Source organism: Phocoena phocoena, chromosome 11, assembly GCF_963924675.1.
Source record: "Phocoena phocoena chromosome 11, mPhoPho1.1, whole genome shotgun sequence".
NCBI classification, from domain to species: Eukaryota; Metazoa; Chordata; class Mammalia; order Artiodactyla; family Phocoenidae; genus Phocoena; species Phocoena phocoena.
This window is the reverse complement of record NC_089229.1, coordinates 80,475,772-80,499,669: the sequence shown is the minus strand read 5'-3', so window position 1 is coordinate 80,499,669 and position 23,898 is coordinate 80,475,772. Positions and strand designations below refer to the sequence as shown.

General features: G+C 33.2%; 1 protein-coding gene across 1 annotated transcript in view; it reads right to left on the bottom strand.

The window, feature by feature from the left end:
• Positions 1-258: 258 nt before the first annotated feature.
• The window catches only part of INTS13 (integrator complex subunit 13), a 32,393-nt gene continuing 8,753 nt past the window's right edge, over positions 259-23,898 (bottom strand). The window contains exons 4-17 of the mRNA XM_065887092.1: positions 22,937-23,139; positions 22,464-22,544; positions 20,917-21,007; positions 19,415-19,543; positions 17,818-17,902; positions 14,527-14,616; positions 14,229-14,318; positions 12,929-13,107; positions 11,659-11,829; positions 11,243-11,397; positions 10,712-10,942; positions 7,240-7,379; positions 1,417-1,552; positions 259-599 (exon numbers count right to left, since the gene is read on the bottom strand). Of these exons, the coding sequence (XP_065743164.1) occupies positions 560-599; positions 1,417-1,552; positions 7,240-7,379; positions 10,712-10,942; positions 11,243-11,397; positions 11,659-11,829; positions 12,929-13,107; positions 14,229-14,318; positions 14,527-14,616; positions 17,818-17,902; positions 19,415-19,543; positions 20,917-21,007; positions 22,464-22,544; positions 22,937-23,139 (1,821 nt within the window). The 3' untranslated portion in view covers positions 259-559. The remainder of the gene's footprint in view (positions 600-1,416; positions 1,553-7,239; positions 7,380-10,711; positions 10,943-11,242; positions 11,398-11,658; positions 11,830-12,928; positions 13,108-14,228; positions 14,319-14,526; positions 14,617-17,817; positions 17,903-19,414; positions 19,544-20,916; positions 21,008-22,463; positions 22,545-22,936; positions 23,140-23,898) is intronic.

The following is a 23,898-nucleotide window of genomic DNA, read 5'->3' as shown; positions in this document are numbered from 1 at the left end:
ATAAATTTACCCCAACTACCCGAAAACTCTGCTTTTAAGTAGGCAACACACACACAAAACAACTTAAATTAAAATACAAAATAAATAAACAGAAAAACATTATTTCTTGGAAAAGCACTGCATATGCTGCAGGTTCATAGGCAATATTTTATATTAAACATAAATCTCACCCAAATTCTGTTAAAATTTCTTAAAATTGTCAGCCATTATATGAATATTATCTTTTTCCTAAAGGAATACTCCGATATTTTGCATTTCAGATATTTTAAGAGTTTTATTTGGCAAAGAGAAGCCTAAGAATTTTTTAAAAAACATTTCCAGAGGGAACACCCTTTACCATAAAATAAATTTGTTTAATTTGGGAGGACAAATGTATATTTCTGACATATGTGCTAATTTTACAATTAATACAAAAAAGATAAAGTTAGTTGAAATATTTTAAAAATGTAAAAACCAGTCCAGGCAACATAACTATACAATCTTGCTGTAAAAGTTCTTATATCAAATTCCATCCAAAATATTTATGCAATATACTAAATTCAGTTGCTCAAGTCACTCTTCACTGACGGCTGGCTTTTCCATTTTCTGTTGTCTCCATTCTGAAAAATAGGAGGAAAAAATAAGTTGGTAAAATTAACTACCAATATTTTTTCTCCTTATCTAACTATTAAATGAAATTAAAATTTAATATAGTCATAGAAGGGAAGAATGTAAGCACTTTAGAAAATGACTAAAATTAGGGTTCCCCCTGGTTAGTTTAACTTCCTCATTTTGCAAATGAGTGAAAATTGAGGCAGGCCCAGAGAGATTACATGACTTCCCCAAGCTTTCATTTCAAAGGCCCCTGGTTTTTTTCCACTATACTGCTCCAAGCAAAACTAAGGAAAAAAATCTCTTCCATTTTGACAAGGATTTATTTCCTCTTCCACTAAAGAAATTCCTTTATCAATACATTTTTAAGAGAATTTCTTCCAAAAAAGATTAAAATAACCATTTAAATTATTTTAGATTTATTCTAATAAATCTTCAATTATTTTTAGATTTTAGATTTATTCAATTAAAATCAATATTCCTAATACTGTATTACTTACTAGGAAAATATTTTCTCCCTTGTTATTTTATACAAGAGTCAGTGTTGCATACTATGTTTTCTCTACAATTTTTCCCTCTATGATGTTTAATGAACATTCATGGTTACAATCAATAATATCAGGTCTTTTACAAGTACCACGAATCAAAGAAGGTAATTTTTTTTTCTCCTCATAAGTAACATGTATGAGTCCATAATATTATAAGTAATAAGATAAAAGTTATAAGTAATAAAAAAATTGCTGACCACAACAAACAAGCATTTGTTTTTCTAAACTTACCATAAGGCAATTAACAAAACTAATTTCTACAATAATGAATACAAACCCATTTTCCTCTTTAAGATGTTGATATAACTCAGCTCTGTTATTAACAGAGTTCAAACGTCCAGCAAATTCCTGATGTTTTCTGGAATTGGCAGTATTGATTCTATTACTCCATAAGGATAATAAGGACACTGGCCCTGGTGTAATATTTGAAAGAGAACAAAGGTAGAATAATTCATTACTTCAAAATTTACAAACTTAACAAATTTACCCCTTAGTCTACTCTTCACTTTATATAATTTAAGCAATATCATCTTCCCTTTATTCTAAAATTTGTATGTGTTTAGGGGTCCCCAAGACTAACTACTAGAGGTTCAATGATTTGCTGGAAGGACTCAAATGACTAAACATAAAGTTACAGTCACAGCTAGGAATCATTACAACAGTACAGTAAGGACACATAGCCAAACCAGTGTGGGGAAAAGGCACAGTAGTCAAAAGACTAGTGGGAGAGAGAGTCATGGACATATGCACACTAACAAACGTAGTAAGGTAGATAGCTGGGGGGAAGCAGCCGCAAGGCACAGGATATTAGCTCGGTGCTTTGTGACAGCCGGGAGGGGTGGGATAGGGAGAGTGGGAAGGAGGGAGACGCAAGAGGGAAGACATATGGGAACATATGTATATGTATAACTGATTCACTTTGTTATAAAGCAGAAATTAACAACCATTGTAAAGCAATTATACCCCAATAAAGATGTTTAAAAAAAAAAAAAAAAGACTAGTGGAATCCATTTGCAGGCTTTCCATGCTCTCTCCCTCCCATGAAGGTTCACACAAGAGTACAAACTCCCTCCAGCAGCAAAAATGCAGCGATGTGTGTACAATATTTCTGCCAGAAAAGCACATTTAAGATTCCAGAGTTCAAGGTTTTTCTGGGGGCTGGTCACGTAGGCATTCCCTGCCTAACTACAACTACCAAAATTCCAGACTCCCAGAAGGAAAGCAGGTGTTCAGTTCAGATATAAGGCAAAATAACTTTATCATTTGGGGAATGCTTCAAAAGCCATATTCCCAGATGTCAGCCAAGGGCCAAACTTGAAAGCAGGCTTTTCTAATGATAATAGCCCCAGGCCTGCTATAGTTAACTCTTTTCTGCACAACAGAAAAGGCAAAAAACATTCTCTAACACCATATACAAAAATAAACTCAAAATGGATTAAAGACCTAAATGTAAGACCATTAACCATAAAACTCCTAGAGGAAAACATAGGTAGAATACTCTTTGACATAAATCATAGCAATTATTTTTTTCTGATCTGATTCCTAAAGCAAAAGTAAACAAATGGAACCTAATTAAACTTAGAAGCTTTTGCACAGCAAATGAAACCATCAACAAAACAAAAACACAACCTACCAAATGGGATAAAATATTTGCAAATGATATGACTGATAAGGGGTTAACATCCAAAATATAAAAGCAGCCCTTACAACTCAACATCAAAACAAACAAACAAACAACTTGATTTAAAAATGGGCAAAAGACCCGAATAGGCATTTTTCCAAAGAGGAAATGCAGATGGCCAACAGGCACATGAAAAGATGCTCAAATCAGTAATAATCAGGGAAATGAAAATCAAAACCACAGTGAGATATCACCTCACACCTGTGAGAATAGCTACTGTCAAAAAGAACACAGATAACAAACGCTGGCAAGGATATGGAGAAAAGGGAACCCTTGTGCACTGTTGGTGGGAATGTAAATTGGTGCATCCACTGTGGAAAACAGTATGGAGGTTTCTCAAAAAACTAAAAATAGAACTACCATATGACCCAGCAATTCCACTCCTGGGTATATATCCAAAAAAACCCCAAAAACACTAATTCAAAAAGATACATGCACCCCAATGTTCATAGCAACATTATTTACAATTGTCAAAATATGGAAGCAACCTGTCCATCAACAGATGAATAAAGATGTGGGGTGTGTGTGTGTGTGTGTGTGTATGTATGTATACATATATACACATATATACAATGGGAGACTACTCAGCCACAAAAAGGAATGAAATTTTGCCAGATGCCACAACACAGATGGACTTGGAGGGTATTATGCTAAGTGAAAGAAGTCAGATGGAGAAAGACAAATGCTGTATGATATCACTTATATGTGGAATCTCAAAAATACAACAAACTAGTGAATATAACAAAAAAGAAGCAGACTCACAGATAGAGAAAACAAACTAGTAATTACCAGTGGGGAGAAGAAAGGGGGAAGGGTTACCAGTGGGAGGAGGGAAGGGGGGAGGGGGTTAAGAGGTATAAACTATTATGCATAAAATTAGCTACAAGGATATATTGTACAACACTGGGAATACAGCTAATATTTTATAATAACTATAAATGGAGCATAACATTTAAAAATTGTGAACCACTATACTGTACATCTGTAACATATAATATTGTACATCAACTATACTTCAATAAAAATAAATAAATAAATAGATAGATAAATAAATAAAATTATAGCACTCCTAAAAGAAAACATAGAAATAAATCTTTGTGACTTTGGGTTAGCAAAGATTTCTCACATATAACACCAAAAGCACACCATAAAAGAAAAAAATTTATACATTGAACTTCATCAAAATTAGAAACTTCTGCTCTGCAAAAGTCGCTCTCAGGAGAGGGACAATCCACAGACTTGGAGAAAACATTTGCAAATCACATATCCAACATAAGATTTGTACCCAGAATAAATTTAAAATTCTCAAAATTCAACAATAAACCCCCCCCGCAAACAACCCAATTTAAAAATGAGCAAAATATCTGAATGGACCTTCATCAAAGAAGATATACAGTTGGCAAATAAGCAAATGAAATGACACTCGCCATCATTAGTCATGAGAGAAAATATAAATTAAAACCACAAGGAAATACTACTACATACTTATTAGGAGAGAAAAAAAAATCACGACAATACCAAGTGCTTTCAAGGGTGCAGAACAACCAGAACTCTCACTAACTGCTGGTGGGAATGCACATGCACAGCCACTTGGAAAAGTGAGTTGGCACTTTCTAATAAAGTCAGTCATGTACAGTGGAATAAAAAAAAAAAAACTAATGATAAACACACAACACAGATGGATCACAAATGCATTATGTTCTATGAAATTAGCCAACCTCAAAAGGCAGCACACTCTATGATTTTATTTATATGACATTCTGAGAAAGGCACAATCATAGAGGGAAAAAGACACATCCATGGTTATGAGGGATTGGGGGCAGGGCAGTGTAGGACGAGCACAACTGTTCTATATCTGACTGTGGTAGGGGCTGTTACACAACTGTATACAAGGTCTAAACTCACAGACTGTGCACCAGAGAGAGTTTATATTACTGCATATAAATTTTCCATAATAACAAAATTAGAAACATTTTTTCTTATTATAAAACTAATACATATTCATTAGATAAAATGTAGAAAACAGCAAAACATATAAAGAGGGGATAAATCACCCATAATACTACTGCTCTAACAACTATACATATTTTTTTTAACGCCAATCTATAGCAATAAAATTACATTTTGGTTTTTCTATTATTGCATTACACAAAGAGAGGTGAACAGACTTTCACCACATCTATAGGGCATGTTTGGAATAGCCCAATCTTCCATGCAGACTACACAGCAAGCACAAAATTCACTTTGGAGAGTCCTAGGAAGTTATTTTCCAAAGCAGATGAAACAGAGGTACAATAAAAGACCCATACCAAATTGCTGATCAGGAGAGACATATGACTTAGGTTGTAAAATAGAATGAAAAAAGAAACAAAAATACCAGTCTTGAATGAAAAGTTACAAGGGCAGGCAGTGATTTGCAATCAAGTTACTTCTCATACAGGCCACTCTATATAGTGTTTCCAGGGTGAAAAGCTTCAGGGATCTAGTTAATTGAATTATAGTTGATATTTCATCTAAGTGACACGCTCTAGTGCATATGTGTATAAAAATTCCTTTTAAAACAAAGTGGACATCATGGTATATATGGCTGTGTAACCTGCATTTTAAATTTAACTTATTATACATTAATTCATTAATTTTTTCATTTAACAAATAGTAATTGAACTTCTACTATGAACCAGGGACTGTAGTGGGTGGTAATGAAAATTTACAACAGTAAATTTTTAAAAGCCCCTGCCTTTGAAATGTTTCAGCCGAATAGTAGAGGCAACATATCAATCAATAATGTCAATGCAGTACTCTTAAGTGCTACCATAGTATTAATCATGGGATGCAATGGAAACACAAAGAAGTACCTGACTTAATTGTGAAAGGAAGTCCTCAGGGAAGTCTTTTCTGAAAAAGTAGTTACTTAAGTTAAAATCGGAATGATATACATTAGCAAGAGGAAAGAGTGGGTATTTGTGAAAATAGTTATTCTGGGGCTTTATAAATTCCACCCTATGGACACACCATCATTTAAGTCATTCTCTTGCTAATTCATGTTTCAGTTGCTTGCAACTTTTTGCTACTATAAATAATAATTTTTAGAGTTCTATTTTCCAAACAGTGTTGAAGCATTGCTTAGATTAAACCTAAATTAACATCATCCTAATCAGCAGTGGCATGTGAGTAATAGAATAATTTACCAATAGACATTTATTTAAATCCCACTATTTTCCAGGTACCCTGGGCAAATGCCTAAAAGACAAATATGATAAGATCTTACCTCTAATTTCAAAGAAATCAGTGAACTGGACAATATTAACATGTATTACAATATATACTACAACAATAGTATATAAAAAAACAAACAATCCCACCTTCTCCCTAGGATGAGCTGCCAATAATTGTAACTAGCTCTGAGGTCTTATGTAAAGGCACAGTGGTAAGAACTCAGTCCTTTGTCATACCATTTCCCATTTACCCTGAAAGAACTGAATTTAGTTTACCTTCAAGGTAACTGAAGCCTGCGGTGATTTCAGGCACTCCCAAACCCGAATCCTATCTTTGACTGCTAGAATTCCTCAAGAGGAAATTCAGCTTTTCAGCATATAAGTAAGACATAAAAGGCATTACAATAAAAATATTGTTTGTAATACCTTTACTGAAACCCATTCACAAGACATTTTAATTTATCAATAAATGGGGATAGTAGATCCTTCCCTAAGTTCAGTAACAGCTTAGAGAAAAGAGTCTGTCCTCAATAACCTAGCACTTAGTATAGTGTTAGGAACATACACAGATTCAAGTTTATGTAATTAAAATTTCTTAAACCACAGACTTTATAGTAAAAGTGTTTATCTTCCAAAGGCTTCATTAATAAAGCTATGACACTATGTTTCCTTTAAAACTGACAAATGGGACTCCCCTGGTGGCACAGTGGCTAAGAATCTGCCTGCCAATGCAGGGGACATGGGTTCAAGCCCTGGTCTGGGAAGATCCCACATGCCGCGGAGCAACTAAGCCCATGTGCCACAACCACTGAGCCTGCGCTCTAAAGCCCGGGAGCAACAACTACTGAGCCTGTGTGCCACAACTGCTGAGGCCCACGCACCTAGAGCCCATGCTCCACAACAAGAGAAGACACTGCAATGGGAAGCCTGCACACTTCAACGAAGAGCGGCCCCCGCTCACCGCAACTAGAGAAAGCCCATGCACAGCAACGAAGACCCAACGCAGCCAAAAATAAATTAAAAGAAAAAAAAGCTGACAAATGTATTTACTGCCTATATTTTCCAAGGCTGTGAACAAAGGGTCTCCTAAACAACATCAGGAGCAGTGAGTAGCTCTTCCTCACACACAACATAAAAGGATACTGTACAACAGAACTAAACTGGAAAACTTTTTACAAACATAGTTACCGCAGTTCTACCTTACCTTTTGATTTTTCTACTGGTGGAGTTTCATCCGTCTCAACAAGAGGCTTTTTATTTGGAGGTTCTGGGGAATCAGGTGAATCTTTGATAATCTCAGCTTCAGCCAACTCTTCTTTTCCACGTTCTAAGATTCCTTTTAATCTTTGAGAGAGACAAATAATAAAAACTTAAAAAGTTTAAATTCTTAGAAATCTGAATGGTTCAATAATTTAACTAGACTTTACATACCAATCAATAAAAGATACCTGGCTCTCACAACATAAGCCTAGGAACAAATCAGAAGCTATACCTCAATTTAAAATCAGGTAAGAGAAGTTAACAAATTTAAACACAAGTTTCCCTTTTCCTCCCTATAATGCAGTAATTCAGTAACGTAGTCAGCTGTAAAAAGGGGCTAAAATTATAAAAGAAAATGAAGAAGAATTTATAAAGGTAAAATTTTAAAGGTCAGAAATAATGTGATCTCTGTTGCAACAAAAAGAATAAAATACCTAGGAATAAACCTACCTAGGGAGACAAAAGACCTATATGCAGAAGACTGTAAGACACTGATGAAAGAAATTAAAGATGATACAAACAGATGGAGAGATATACCATGTTCTTGGATTGGAAGAATCTATATTGTGAAAATGACTATACTACCCAAAGCAATCTGCAGATTCAATGCAATCCCTATCAAATTACCAATGGCATTTTTTACAGAACTAGAACAAAAAATCTTAAAATTTGTATGGAGACACAAAAGACCCCGGATAGTCAAAGCAGTATTGATGGAAAAAAACAGAGCTGGAGGAATCAGACTCCCTGACTTCAGACTATACTACAAAGCTACAGTAATCAAGACAATATGGTACTGGCACAAAAACAGAAATATAGATCAATGGAACAGGATAGAAAGCCCAGAGATAAACCCATGCACCTATGGTCAACTAATCTATGACAAAAGAGGCAAGGATATACAATGGAGAAAAGACAGTCTCTTCAATAAGTGGTGCTGGGGAAACTGGACAGCTACATGTAAAAGAATGAAATTAGAACACTCCCTAACACCATACACAAAAATGAACTCAAAATGGATTAGAAACCTAAATATAAGACTGGACACTATAAAACTCTTAAAGGAAAACATAGGAAGAACACTCTTTGACATAAACCATAGCAAGATCTTTTTTGATCCACCTTCTAGAGTAATGGAAATAAAAACAAAAATAAACAAATGGGACCTAATGAAACTTCAAAGCTTTTGCAAAGCAAACTACAAACAAGATGAAAAGACAACCCTCAGAATGGAGAAAATATTTACAAATGAATCAAGAGACAAAGGATTAATCTACAAAATATATAAATAGCTCATGCAGCTCAATATTAAAAAAACAAAAAACCCAATCCAAAAATGGGCAGAAGACCTAAATAGACATTTCTCCAAAGAAGACATATAGATGGCCAAGAAGCACATGAAAAGCTGCTCAACATCACTAATTATTAGAGAAATGCAAATCAAAACTACAATGCGGTATCACCTCACACCAGTTAGAATGGGCATCATCAGAAAATCTACAAACAACAAATGTTGGAGAGGGTGTGGAGATAAGGGAACCCTCCTGCACTGTTGGTGGGAATGTAAATTGATACAGCCACTATGGAGAACAGTATAGAGGTTCCTTAAAAAACTAAAAGTAGAACTACCATACAACCCCGCAATCCCACTACTGGGTATATATCCAGAGAAAACCATAATTCAAAAAGACACATGCACCCCAATGTTCATTACAGCACTATTTACAATAGCCAGGTCATGGAAGCAACCTAAATGTCCAATGACAAAGGAATGGATAAAGATGTGGTACATATATACAATGGAATATTAGTCATAAAAGGAACGAAATTTGTAGAGATGTGGATGGATCTAGAGACTGTCATACAGAGTGAAGTAAGTCAGAAAGAGAAAAACAAATATCATATATTAATGCATATATGTGGAATCTAGATAAATGGTACAGATGAACTGGTTTGCAGGGCAGAAATTGAGACACAGATGCAGAGAACAAATGTATGGACACCAAGGGGGGAAAGTGGCAGGGGGGTGTTGGTGGTGTGATGAATTGGGAGATTGGGATTGACATATATACACTAAACTATTAGGTAATTAATAAGAACCTGCTGTATAAAAAATAAAGTAAAATTCAAAAAAAAAACAAATGAAGTGATCTTGGAAGATACTTCACAATTTTAATTTCTAAAGATATAGACAAAATACTATTTCAAATTACAAATAAGATTCAGACATCTACTAGCATTTGTTCCCAAGTTTATGTACTGTGGAAATGTACTTATGTTCCTTAAGGTAGGAACTTAACTCCAAGCTTATTTTGAATTTCATATACTTGAAGATAAGTGGGATCTGAATGAGAATATTCATTCCCCCCTCTTCTTAAAACAAGACAATTCTGTTTCAGAAACTCAGCAGCACTAAGGAAGAAGTGAACTTCTAAGGCCAAAGGGAATAAAAGTGTCTTACTTACTTATGAATGAAATAATACACTTTCCAGAATTAGCTTCAAACTATTCGGGTGGGGGAGTTGGAGGGTGGTAGTGGTGAGGGGAATGGATGTGAATATATATGAAATGAGATCTGCCATGAATTGATTAACTTTTAAAAGTAGATAATAGGTAACTCTTTATTCTACTCTTGGATTAAGTTTCAAATTTTCCATAGTAAGTTCTGTTTTTAAGGACTGACTACATTGCCATTGTAATAGTTACCTGGTTCTCTGCCTGATTTCTGGCAAGGAGGTAGAAAGAAGATAAAGAAGATAAAGCCAACTACTGATAATATGTCATGATATTTTTATTTATAGACCTTTATTACTTTTAACGTTTTTTTTCCAAATTTAACCCGGACATCACTATATAAATCAGGAACTGAGGAAAAGAGTGTACTATTGAGGAAGGTTTTCAGAATAGGACTATGATTTTTCATGCTTTCAAGGGTTTCCTATGCCTATTTTTATAATAGCATCTTCCACACTTTGCTGTAAATCGCTCATTTACTTGCCTACCTCTACACAACACTGTACATTCTTCCAGGGCAGGGATCGTATGCCAAATGCCTGGCACATCATAGGCATTTAATAAGTATTCACTGAATAAAGAAATAAAACTATGCCTTTGATGTTCATAACACATAAAAGCAACTACTGATACCAAAAGTCATGTATTATGACTTTCAGAAGTTAATTAGGAAAAAAATTAAACACTATCTTTGCCCCAATAGTAAAAAAAAATCATACCTCTTTAAGCCCAAGAAAGACCTTCCAGACATGAAGAATGATAAAATAATAGTTATAAAATACAATAAACACATATTAAATGAAGTACTAATAAATAAGGTCTGAATGTTCAAATGTGCTACATGTAGAATGGATTATGCCAAAAGGCACCACAGTGCTATGTTAATTTAATTAAGAAATCACCTCTCTGAATCTTGCCAAGATTTCTCCTGTTCATAATCTTTCACTGCTTTCTCTGACTTGTCCTCTTTGTCCTCCCTTTTTCTTCCTCGTTTCTTTCGTTCTTCTTCTTCTGGGGGTTTGCTCCTGCATGCCATTAGACATTCCAAGACTCTTTGATGTTTCTCCGAGTTGTTGATATGGGCTCTGACAAGCGTTTCTAATTCATTCCACATGATACGGTACTGTTCATCTCTAAAAGTAAAGATTTAAAATAATGTTCTTACAAAATACTCTTTAAATAATATCCAAGTGTCACCTGTTACTGATAAAGTTAAAAGAAATAATTAAACATGGGTTTCCTTTCTCTTCCAATGGTGCAATTCTAAGTGATAATGTATCTAATTCTGCTATTTTATATCATTTCATCTTAATCATATGTATGTGTATATACACACTCCCAAACATATAATTTACATAGGGAATAAGTTAGCTCAAAAAAACAGTAAGCATCAAGAAAATGTTATATACGAGAAAGAAAGAAAAAAACCCTACCTTTTAGGGCCTTTTCCTCTTGTACCAACTGTGGAAATAGGTAGAGGATCATTTTTTCTTTCCATATCAACTAAGTTGTATATTGTTTTTTGACAGTTTAACACATCTTCTTCTGTCAAAGATTCTTTCACAATAACACTGGCTAATGGAACTACCTGTTAGATTTAAAAAAAAAAAAGAAAGAAAGAAAGAAAAAGAAAATCTGTCTGAAAAATAAGTATTGAAGCATCTAGACAGTACTTGAATTGATTTTAAACATCACCATGGAGAGCTAATCTATAACCATCACTTCCATTTTCTATTACTAATTCTTTAACTGTAGCAAACTCTTATATTTCATTCTTTGCTTGATAAATGTTATTTGTAAAGAATATATAACTAATCTAGAAGAAAAACTGAAACTATTTAACACTTACCGCTTGCATGTTAAAGATGGTGGTCTGTGAAATAATCATAGGCCAGTAACGGGTGTGTTTTTCTAACTGATCTTTTGCTCGTTCCAAAGGGATCTCAAGACTTCCATCGATTTTATATCTGGGGTCTAGAAAAGGAGTTAATCTGTTTTCCCTCATAAATTCACCAAAATCCTAATGATAACCAAATAAGATAAAATTAGAAACTATTTTCTAATGTTTCAGTACGGATTACATGTAACAGTCTGTTCCCCTGAGGTCTTCTGTCCTGTGATATGCAACAAAGCATTTTCTCTGACAGCCCGCCCTCCACACACTAATTTCTTCCTTTCTTTTTGAACATGAAACCTATCAGCCTTTATTTAACAGAGATGAAGAAAGCTTCAAACATTAATACATTCATGGTTCTTTCCACTTCTTAAAAACACTCATTTTTCTTCACTTCTATAATTTAACTCTTTTCTATTATATGCAGATAAAAGAATAAGTTCATCACACTAGAATACCATTTTGCTTACTTAAAAATTACCTTAATACAACATCAAAATGTTAACAGTGGTTATCTTTGAATGATGGAATTACAGGTAATTGATAGTCTTTGTTTTCGCTTTTTTTATAAAAAGAATCTACATTTTCTACAATGAACACTTACTAGCTTTCTCCTTATTTAAAAAATTATGTAAAAATAAAAATGAAAAGCCTAATCAAAAACAATTACAGTACAAAACACTTTGTGGTTTACAAAGTATATTCATATACATCATTCACATTTAATTTTTATAAACACCTTAAAAAGTAGACAGCCATGAAATATCAAAGAGGGGTGGAAGAGTGAAAATTTCAAATTAGAACAATACAATTTCTACTAAAAATGGATAAAATTTCCTTGTATGCACCTCTCAATCATATAAAAATTTATAGTGTTATTTCAAAGTAGCAGAATCCAAACTTTCAAATGTTTATGCTTGGCACTTAAGTTACTAGAAATAAAATTCCACCTAAAATATTAGTTCGAATCAACTTCCATTCTCGCCTATAATTCCAGTGTGTGTCAATGCTATTCAGATACTTCTTAGCATACACCGAGTATGTAAGGAAGACAACATAGTGATAAACAGCTCTTTTGAGCAAGTACTGCAGGAAATTCACCTAATTAAAACAATAATAAAAAACCAACTTCTCTAAACTTTTTGGCACAGATCTTAGCATATAATAGGTACTCTATGTACTTGCTGAATGACAGACTCAAAATTTATAGATATTAGAGTCTTACTGTAATCCGGTAGTCTGTAACTCTTCCTCCACACCCTTCACTAATTGAAGGCGGATCTTCTAGAATGGATCGAGAACTGCTAAGGACGTGCAAAAAAATCTCTCCTCCATGGCTACTAAGCATATGACTAATGACTTTGGAACCTGACTTTCGTGGTTGTTCCAATAAAACAGAACGACCTGTCAAAAACAAGATTACTCTATCAGTAATGAAATCCCAAGGGCTCTTAGTTCTTCCCTTAAGATTTATGTCTAGATTTTTCATTTTATTTGTTGCTCTTCATATTTTAACCAGCATTGCTAATTGAGTGTATCTGCATATCAAGTCCTAAAAATCTGCGTTCTAGCCTTAGCTTTCTCTTTGCTTCTCCAAGCTTACACAGTTACACAGTTTTCCAAAGTAAGTACAGTGGTCTCTGGTATAATGTTTGGTTATATTATTCATTCAATTACAAGTTCATACAAAATTTTTCTCCCGGACATCAAGAAGAAAAGTGGGACAACTCTTATATAACCCTTAGGTTATCAAAGCTACAAACCATTTGGGGCAGAAAGCAAGTCTCAATTCACTTCTACAATACCTCCTTATTGGCACTGTTATTTTAACTACTTGCTACTTTACATGACCAAATGTTATTTAATCTGAACATTACACAATCTGATAATCAAACTGTGCTTAATATAACAATGAAATTAACCTTATGATAAAGGCAGAGTAACTCTTTACAACAGTGGTTCCAAAACCTAGTTATTATAAGAATCATCAGAGGAGCCATCAGAATTTAGATTTAGCAAATGGAATTCAATAATTTTTTTTTTAATTTTTTACACAAGGAAACATCGGATTTAAAGTCATATCTATAAGAATAATATGGTATATTATTGAAAATAAGATGTTTATTTATAATAAAGATATAGTGTTTAAAGAGAAATAATTCCATATATATTTTGTAATTTAAAATTCAATAGGGCAAGATAAACAAGTCTATATTATTCTATCTTCCAAAAAAAATTAACTTAGACTCTAAATGTCAAATTTTTAAAATAAAAATTCTAAAAAATATATTAAGTAAATTTACTTAGCTACAATAGTGTGAAAGACAAAGTCAACTTACTTTTAAACATTAGTAAAACTGTTAAAGGGTATTTACCAGTATATAAATTTAAAACAGCTTTGGGAAATAAAATGGTTAGACTATATTGAAAAAAACAGCTTTTTGAGAATTCACATTTTCACATATTCTCACTAATGATTTCACTTGTCATAATCTCAGTCAAAACAATTAAATGATGAAAGTTACCATTTAGAAGAAAATTAGTAAGGCAGGAGGAAGGTCTACTATTTACATCTACGGGTGAAATTCGATAAGCGCCAGTGCAATAGTGTAATTCTGAAATAGAAGAAAACACTGATTTGAAAGAATATAAAGAAATATTTCCACAATTAAAAGAGGAAAAACAAGCAAAAACAAAAGCTTGTTCCTTGATCCTCTAAAACAATGAAAAACAAAAATTCAAAAAGAAACAAATAATCCCTACACAATACTTAAAGAATCTTTTGATTATTATTTTCTCTTTCAATTATTTTTAAATACCTACCAATGTTATTTGTCCTTGGTGTGCACCACTTTAATGTTATTGTTTCTTTAAATGAGCCTTCTCTACTGCTTCCACTTAAGTGGTTATCACCTTTAAAAATAAGTTAGAGAAATAATAACATTACTAAATAATCACAAACTTCAAATGTTTGACAAGATTTCCAAGAGTTTAAGGTCTATAAGAGAAAATACCTCTGAGAGAACATCTTTGTTTAGAAAGTCTCCTAGAAAAATTAACAGCAAATTTTAAAAAATTTTAAGAATCTACAACTGCTACCCTCTGACACCATTAAATGATAAAATAACATGGTTATGTAGAAAGCTTCAGGAACCTAAAATGCACAACTCATTGTACTGAATCCCAATAAATTTATTAGAAGAAACATAAAATGAGGAATCTATAAGGTAAATATATAAGAAGATGTAACAGTGAGCACTTTTTGCCTTAATGGAGTTCAGAGTAAACAGATGTTAAAATAATAATGAACACTGAAGTCTTAAACCCTCAAGGTCATCCAAGAGGGTTGGAATCAACTTCTTCCAAACTCATGTTAACGTTGATATTGTGACCTCTTCCCATAAAAAACAAATGTTCTTAACAGCATCCAGAATGGTGAATCCTTTCCAGAAGGTTTTCAACTTTCTTTGCCAAGATCCATCAGAGGAATCACTACCTATGGCAGTATAGCTTTATGAAATATATTTCTTAAATAGTAAGACCTGAAAGTCAAAATGACTCCTTGATCCATGTGCTGTGGAAAGGATGTTGTGTTGGCAGGCAAGAAAACAACATTAATCTCATTGTATGTCTCCATCAGAGCTATTGAGTGACCAGGTGTACTGTCAATGAGCAGTAATATTTTGAAAGAAACCTTTCTTTCTGAGCAGTAGGCTAAATTGTAGGCTTAAAATAATGAGTAAACCATGTTGTCAACAGATGTGCTGTTATCCAGGCTTTGTTGTTGTACTGATAGAGCACAGGTGGAGTAGATTTAGTGTAATTCTTAAGGGTCCTAGGATTTTCAGAAGGGTAAATAAGCTTTGGCTTCAATTTAAAGTTACCAGCTGCATTAGCCCCTAATAAGAGTGTCACCCTGTCCTTTCAAGTCGGGCACTGACTTCTCCTCTCTAGCCATCAAAGTCCTAGATGACATCTTCTTCCAATAGAAGCCTGTTTCATCTACACTGAAAATCTGTTTAGTGCAGTCACCTTCATGAATTATCTGACCTAGATCTTCTGGATAACTTGCTGCAGCTTCTATATCAGTACTTGCTGCTTCACCTTGCACTTGTATATTATGGAGACAGTTTCTTTCCTTAAACTTCATGAACCATCCTCTGCTGGCTTCAAACTTTTCTTCTGTACCTTCCTCACCTCTTTCAGCCTTCACAGAATTGAAGAGAGGTAGGGCCTTGTTGGGGATGAGGCTTCGGCTTGAGGGAATGTTGTGGCTGGTTTGATCTTCTACCCAGACCACTATAACTTCCTCCATATCAGCAATAAGGCTGTTTCATTCCCTTATCATTTGTGTATTCACTGAAGTAGCACTTTTAATTTCCTTCAAGAATTTTTCCTTTGCATTCACAACTTGGCTAACTGTTTGGTGCAAGAGGCCTCGCTTTCAGTCTATCCTGGCTTTTCGACATGCCATCCTCACTAAGCTTAATCATTTCTAACTTTTGATTTAAAGTGAGAGACATTTCACAGCAAAGGAATCCATAAACAAAACGAAAAGACGACCAACAGAATGGGAGAAAATATTTGCAAATAATGCGACCCAACAAGGGATTAGTCTCCAAAATTTACAAACAGCTCATGCAGCTCAATATCAAAAAAAAACAACCCAATCAAAAAATGGGCAGAAGACCTAGAGACATTTCTCCAAAGAAGACATAGCTTCAGCTGGCCAACAGGCATATGAAAAGATGCTCAACATCACTAATTACTAGAAAAATGCAAATCAAAACTGCAATGAGATATCACCTCACACTGGTCAGAATGGCCATCATCAAAAAATCTGCAAACAATAAATGCTGGAGAGGGTGTGGAGAAAAGGAAACCCTCTTGCACTGTTGGTAGAAATGTAAATTGATACAGCCACTATGGAGAACAGTATGCAGGTTCCTTAAAGAACTAAAAATAGAGCTACCATATGATCCAGCAATTCCACTCTTGGGCACATATCCAGAGAAAACCATGGTTCGAAAGGATAAACGCGCCCCAATGTTCACTGCAGCGCTGTTTACAATAGCCAAGACATGGAAGCAACCTAAATGTCCAGTGACAGAAGAAGGGATAAAGAAGATGTGGTACATATATACCATGGAATATTACTCAGCCATTAAAAAGAATGAAATAATGCCATTTGCAGCAACATGGAGATTACCAAACTAAGTGAAGTGAGACAGAGAAAAACGAATATCATATGATATCACTTATATGTGGAATCTAAAAAAATGATACAAATGAACTTATTTACAAAACAGAAACAGACTCACAGACTTAGAGAATGAACTTATGGTTACCAGGGGGGAAGGGAGAGGGGGAGGGATAGATTGGGAATTTGGGATTGACATGTACACACTGCTATATTTAAAATAAAATGCCTTTCCATGAAAAAAAAAATAAAGTGAGAGATGTGCAGCTCTTCCTTTCTTAGAGGCCACTGTAGGGTTATTAACTGGACTAATTTCAATACTGTTGTGTCCCAGGGAATAGGGAGGCCCAAGGAGAGGGAAAGAGATGGGGAATAACCAGTCAGTGGAGCAGTGAGAACACACACAACATTTATGGAATAAGTTCTCTGTCTTATATGGGTACAGTTTGTGGAACCCCAAAACAATTTACAAGAGCAACATCAAAGATCATTGATCACAGATCACCATAACAAAAATAATGAAAAAGTTTGACATACTGCGAGAATTACCAAAATGTGACACAGAGACATGAAGTGAGCAAGTGCTATTGAAAAAATGTCGCCAAAGATTTGTTCAACCCGGGTTGCCACAAACATTCAGTTTGTAAAAGAATGCAACATCCATGAAGCACAATAAAGCAAAGCATGATAAAATGAGGTATGTCTGTATTTGTTCCATTAGCCTCGTCTTTCCCAAAGTAAATTCAATAGAACACTAGTTCCATGGCCATTAATGGGTGATATTGTCAGGTAAGTTTGGAACGGGATGAACTAAAGTCAATCAGGTTTATTTACTCAAGAACTTCTCAAAGCTGTTAGTATGCTTTCATATGTTAGATCTTACAAAATAGTATTTTCCAACGTCTCTTACTTACCACTTTTCAGAAAATCTACATGTGCATCTTTGTGATGAAGTAGCTCCACATCGTAATTGGCAGATGTGTTAGCATGTTGTTCTTCCTTAAAGCAAAATTTAAAATAACTTGGTTTTGTTTTTAAAACAACGAAGTGATTATTCATTTTGCTTAAAGTGAGATCAAATATACCCAACAATAATTAGCTATAATAAGGGGATAGTTTGCTCAGTAATTAATCTATTTAAAGATGCAATAATTTTCCACAGCAATATAAACTATTTTAAAAAACTACTGGCTACATATCAGTAATAAAGTAGTGATTTTTATTATGTTATGTCAGAATTAACATAGATGGTTCATCTAGAAATTTTAGAAATTTTTTTACTCTGAATGCATTGTCCTGCCAATACTTTTTATACACAAATATGATGTAATTGAAATAGTTTACTCAATGTAAAATAGTTGATTGAAGGAGGAAATAGCATCTTTAAATACCTATAGTAAATTAGCAAGCACCAATTATATAAAATAGCAAATACAGACTAATAAACAAGTTTAGTAACTTGTCCTCACTAAACAGTAAATAGAAACTTCAGTATTATCTATTTACAAGAAAAAGACAAAGACTGAGGAGTCACACCAGTAGCACACAAATATGGTCAAATTTAAAAAAGCAAGGTATCTGTCACCCTCAGAGTATTTTTCTTATAACTCATGAAATTATATTAAAATACGTCTATCATGCTATTTTAGTTGTTCACTGCTGCCTCACCTAAACTGTTCTACTGGTTAAGGCTATAATTTCTATTAAAGAGCCAGCCAGTGGTATAAGGAGGAAATTAATAATGAAAAGATTACATTTCTCATGCAATTTAGTTTTCATCAGATGGCAAAAAAAATGAAACTGGACTTATAAGAAAGCTAATTTAAATTTTTAGATATACTGGCTACTTTATATTTGTAAATATAATCAATACAATTAAATGTAACTCCCCTCAGTAAAAATTCATTTGAAGCTTTCTATGGCCCAGACATTGTGCTGGTCTTAGACAACTAAATAACATAATGAAAATGACAAGACAGTAACAGATTCCTAAGAAAATCCATTAGTAAAATCATAAGACTCATATGTTTTTCAGCTAGAATCATAAACTTGTTTAAAACTATAAACTATTTTTCCCTAGTTAGACCTATTAGTTACAAACACCTTTATACTGGGTAGGCAAGAACAAAAATATAAGAAAGAAAAGATCTACTAGAACACACAAAGTGAGTAAAATCTAATAACAACTGTCAGGAAAAGAATCACAGAAAAAGTAATCATTTCAGATAGAAATTATATTTTGATGAAAGTAATGAGAACAAAATTAAAAACAAAAAAGCTGATACAGAATGTTCTTATTAGGAAAAAAAAAATACAGCACTTTGTTCTGTGATCCTTTCTTGTTGCTTTTCATTATTTACTAACCTGGTCAAAGACACTGAATGTGTGCTAGCAAAACAGAAAATATGATATGGGAAGAAAAAGTTAAGGTTCATTAAAATAAATAATACATATCAAATATTTAAAAAGCAAAGCAGAGCTTTCAAAACAGCAAGAAAAAGAACTGCCTACCTTCATTGGAATATTTGTAATAGTAGTTGAAGCCAAGTCGAAATGCTGCTGTACTAAAATATTTAATTTGGTAGCAAGATGCCGTCCTGCACGAACACTATGAACTTCGCTGGTTAAAACGGGGGACAACTATAGAAAGGTATGAAAAAAACCCACAAAACTTTAAACATTTTAACTTAGTGCTAAATATTTTACTTCAACCCATGAAAATTAAGTACTTTTACTTGTGAGAATTTAGGGGGGAAAAGGTTCATAAATTAACCATAATCATTATTTTAGTAATACATTTTTATACATTCACTCATTCAATGATAGGTATTAAAGAGAACTTACTGTATAAATTGCCAGGAGCTGTGTGAGCTACTGGAGGATACAGCAGTGAACAGGCAAAATCCCTGTCCTCTTGAAACTTAACGTAGAATAGCCTTTGATTTAAATATATATTTTAATTTATAATTTTTACTTCTATTTATCTATATGCAAAATTGATTTGAAGTGTCCCACAGAAATACTATAGAAAAAATAATTAATTTTGTGGAGAGGACAAACCTCTGCAGATACTACTACTTATTACGAAGAATGAAAATCACTACAATCATCATATTTTGTCACCAAGAAATGCATAAGGCAGCCAAAAGTTACTTATAACAAGGCAACAAAATTTTACTCATTCCAGGGTAATAGTATTTATTGTAAGTAAATTATTTACTTATCTCAAAGTAAAGCCAATATAATGTTATGTCACTAAGAGTCAGAAAAAAGTTAACAAAAAATGGGCTTACACTGGAAACCACATAAAACACAATGATAGAGATAATGACCTAAAAAAGAAATCAGCTATAAAAAAAAACATTATCTAAGTTAATACTTCACGTTTATATTAAGTAATGCTAACTAAAAAGAACAAAAATAAGAACATACACATTTAAAATAGTTATACAAACACACATATCTCTATTTCTAAACACAGACCACCAATGGAGAATATTATGTGATGTGAATCCATTTAACAATCAACAGACTCATCTCTTCCTTTAAAATTGTTCAAATTTATTTGAAAAGTAAAACCAAGGTTGGAAATTAGTCTTTTACCCCTCTGGATAGGTAAAGTTAATTTCTTTGTTATAGGAGTGTATTTTGATTAAAGAGTGTATTGTTTTCCTAATGAGAAGAAAAACAGTTCTACAGAGTAAGAAGTCATTAAAGCAATCGAAATCCATTACAGTAACTGAAATTTGAGGAACAATACAAATTGTGTATGGTTTGAGAACACAGTTATTTAAAATAAACATCAACAGGCAAACAAAACAAAATACTTTCAAAATCTACAATTATAACATAAAGAACTAATCTAGGGACTTTGCCATACAGGTTGCTTTCAAAACTCTAAATATTTTTGTATCAGAAAATGTTGGCAACCTGATCATTCTTATGCTAAACCTTCTCAGCATTTATTATTAATAATTAACAGTGATCTCTTCTTCCATTACTTCTGCACTTACCTCTTTTTTAGGACGATCAGATACAAGGCTGTCTTCACCAACTGGGTAGGTATGGATCAAGACTAGCTCACACTTCTGAATCTGCATGAGACTTAAAGAGAAACTTTTCACTTAGAATATAAGACTATATACTACGTAAAGAATTCAGGCAGGTAAACTATAAAAAGTTTTATATACTAAAACAGTGTGTCTCTATAATCAGATACCACGGTTAACATAAAAGCTAAATATTCAGAAAGACTGTATTAACTGCTGTACTTGTATGAACATTTAATAAATAATTTATATGAGTTTAATTCAAATGCAAAAATGATCATTTTGTGTATTCGAAGGATAAAATAAAGAGAAAATTCTTATACTCTGGTATAATTTTCAATAGATAACTGCCACAGAGAAAATGAATATATTGTGTATTAATTTCCCTTTTACTATTATTTTTCAAGAACAAATTATATTACCGCTAATTGGTTATTTCCAAGAATACAGAATTTGTAATACTAAAAAGTTACCCCCAACTTTTATTTATTTTTTGCCCCCTCCATTTTATTTCTTTTTTTAAATTGAGGTACAGCTGATGTACAATAATAAAAGTTTCAGACATACGACAGTGATTCACAATTTTTAAAGGTTATACTCCATTTATAGTTACTATAAAACACTGGCTATATTCCCCATGTTGTACAATATATCCTTATAGCTTATTTATTTTATACATGGTAGTTTGTATCTCTTAATCCTTACCCCTATCTTGCCCCTCTCCCCTTCCCTCTCTCCACTGGTAACTACTAGTTTGTTCTCTATATCTGTGAGCCAACTTCTTATTTTAAAATTTCCAAACCTACAGAAAAATTGAAAGGAAAGTACTATTCAATGAACACCCATATAACCTTAACATAGATTAGCTAATTAGCTGTTAGCTACATTTGTTTTCACTATAAATGCCTAAATAGATGTACATTCTTTTTTTTTTTACTAAGTCATTTGAGAGTAGTTGCAGAGGAAATGATACTTCATTCCTAAATACCTCAGCATGCTTCCTTCTCCTAGTGAGAATAATCCTACTTGTTGATGATAATAACAGTACTCCAACTAGAAAATTAATAGTAGCTCGATCTAATATAGACTCCTCACAGCAATTGTCCCAAACATATCTTTAGTGGCTTTTTTCTTTTTTAAAAATTCAGACAATATAATTAGTTATGTTTTGATTTGGTACATACTGAATAATGCCACCAATGATTTGCTCATTTTATAGATTTGTAATACAGAGTATGAGAACAAGCCATCAAAAAAATATGCATTATAAATTCATGTGTTATTTTATCCTTCTGCTCACCTTTCCTGTGAGCAAAAAGTAAAATTTTAAACTTAAAGGGAAAATGGGACAAGAAGTTTCTGATCGAACATACATTTTTGACTAATTTGTAGAGCCAGTAGAGAATTCAAGGGAATGGTACCAATTACCATTAAAATTATTGGAATAATTATAATGAAATAAATATGACTATAAAAATGGAATATTTATTCCATTTATGGATTATACTCACTGATCTGAATTTGCAGCAAGCTTGTTATGTTCATGAATTGTTTCCTGGACACAGTCCTCAAGCATTCGCACATGACTATCACTATGGCATAAAAAAGATAAAACCAACTTAAATAAATAAATAGTAAGAGAAAAAATTAAACACACTATTCAGCTGTAGTATCTTGTTACAGGCACTTAAAATTACTTCAATAAGGACTGTCTGTAGTGTGCTCATTCACAATACCAAACAACCAATTGAATGAAAAACTAGTGAGGAAAAAAAGTCAAATCGACCTATGTGATAACAATCTAAACAGTTTTCAATAAGATGAACTGGATATTTTAGAACTGGATAAACACAGCTGCGATATTAGAAAGGCCACATGTGATATCCTTAAATGCTAACATGTTGCCCCTGCTTTTTTTAAATAAAAACTACAATAGGATATTAAAATTCCCTCAGTGAAAGAATTACTGTGATTAATGTCTCACCTTTTTGCATTAGTAATGCAAATTATTCGTCCTCTATTTCCAACACGTTCTGCATTCTCCATGAGTAGAGTACGAGCCTCATGTTGGTATTCGGTAATTTTACAAAGGGTTTCCACTGCTGCAACAAGACCATGCAGAATACTGCAGCATTCTGGATCTGCCCGTGGATTAGGAGGCCCAACAGCAGCTAACGCTGCCATCAGCTAAGTAAAAGGGAAAACAATCATGTTGACAAGAATAAGCACAAGTCAGACAAAGGCATCACAAGAAAATGAAACTACAGACCAATGTATCTTATAAACATGGATACAAATATCCTCAACAAAATACCAGCAAACTGAATCCAGAACATATAAAAAGAATTATATACCATGACCAAGTTGGACTTATCCCAGGAACACAAAGTTGATTTAACGTCTAAAAATTAATTAATGCAAACGATATCAATGGAATTTTAAAAAATCACATGATCATCCCCATAAATACAGAAAAAGCATTTGACAAAAATCTAAAACCCTTTCATGATAAAAAACACTCAACAAACTAGAAACAGAAGGGAACATCCTCAAGCAGATATAAGGCACCTATGAAAAACCTATACATAATATCACGCTTAATAGTGAAAACTAGATGTGTTCCCTCTAAGATCAGAAACAGAAGGATATCCACTCTCACCACTTCAATTCAATACTATACTAGAGCTTCTAGCCCAAGCATTAGGAAAGAAAAAGAAATAAAAGGAATTCAGATTGGAAAGGAAGAAGTAAAACTATCTCTATGTTGCAGATGACATGATCTTGTATGTAGAAAATTCTAAGGAATCCATTAGAAATTTTTTAGAAATAATAAGCAAGTTAAGCAAGGTTGCAGGATACATGATCAGCAGACAAAAACCAATTGTACTGCTGTACATTTGCAAAGAACAAGCCAAAAATGAAATTAAGAAAACAATTCCATTTATA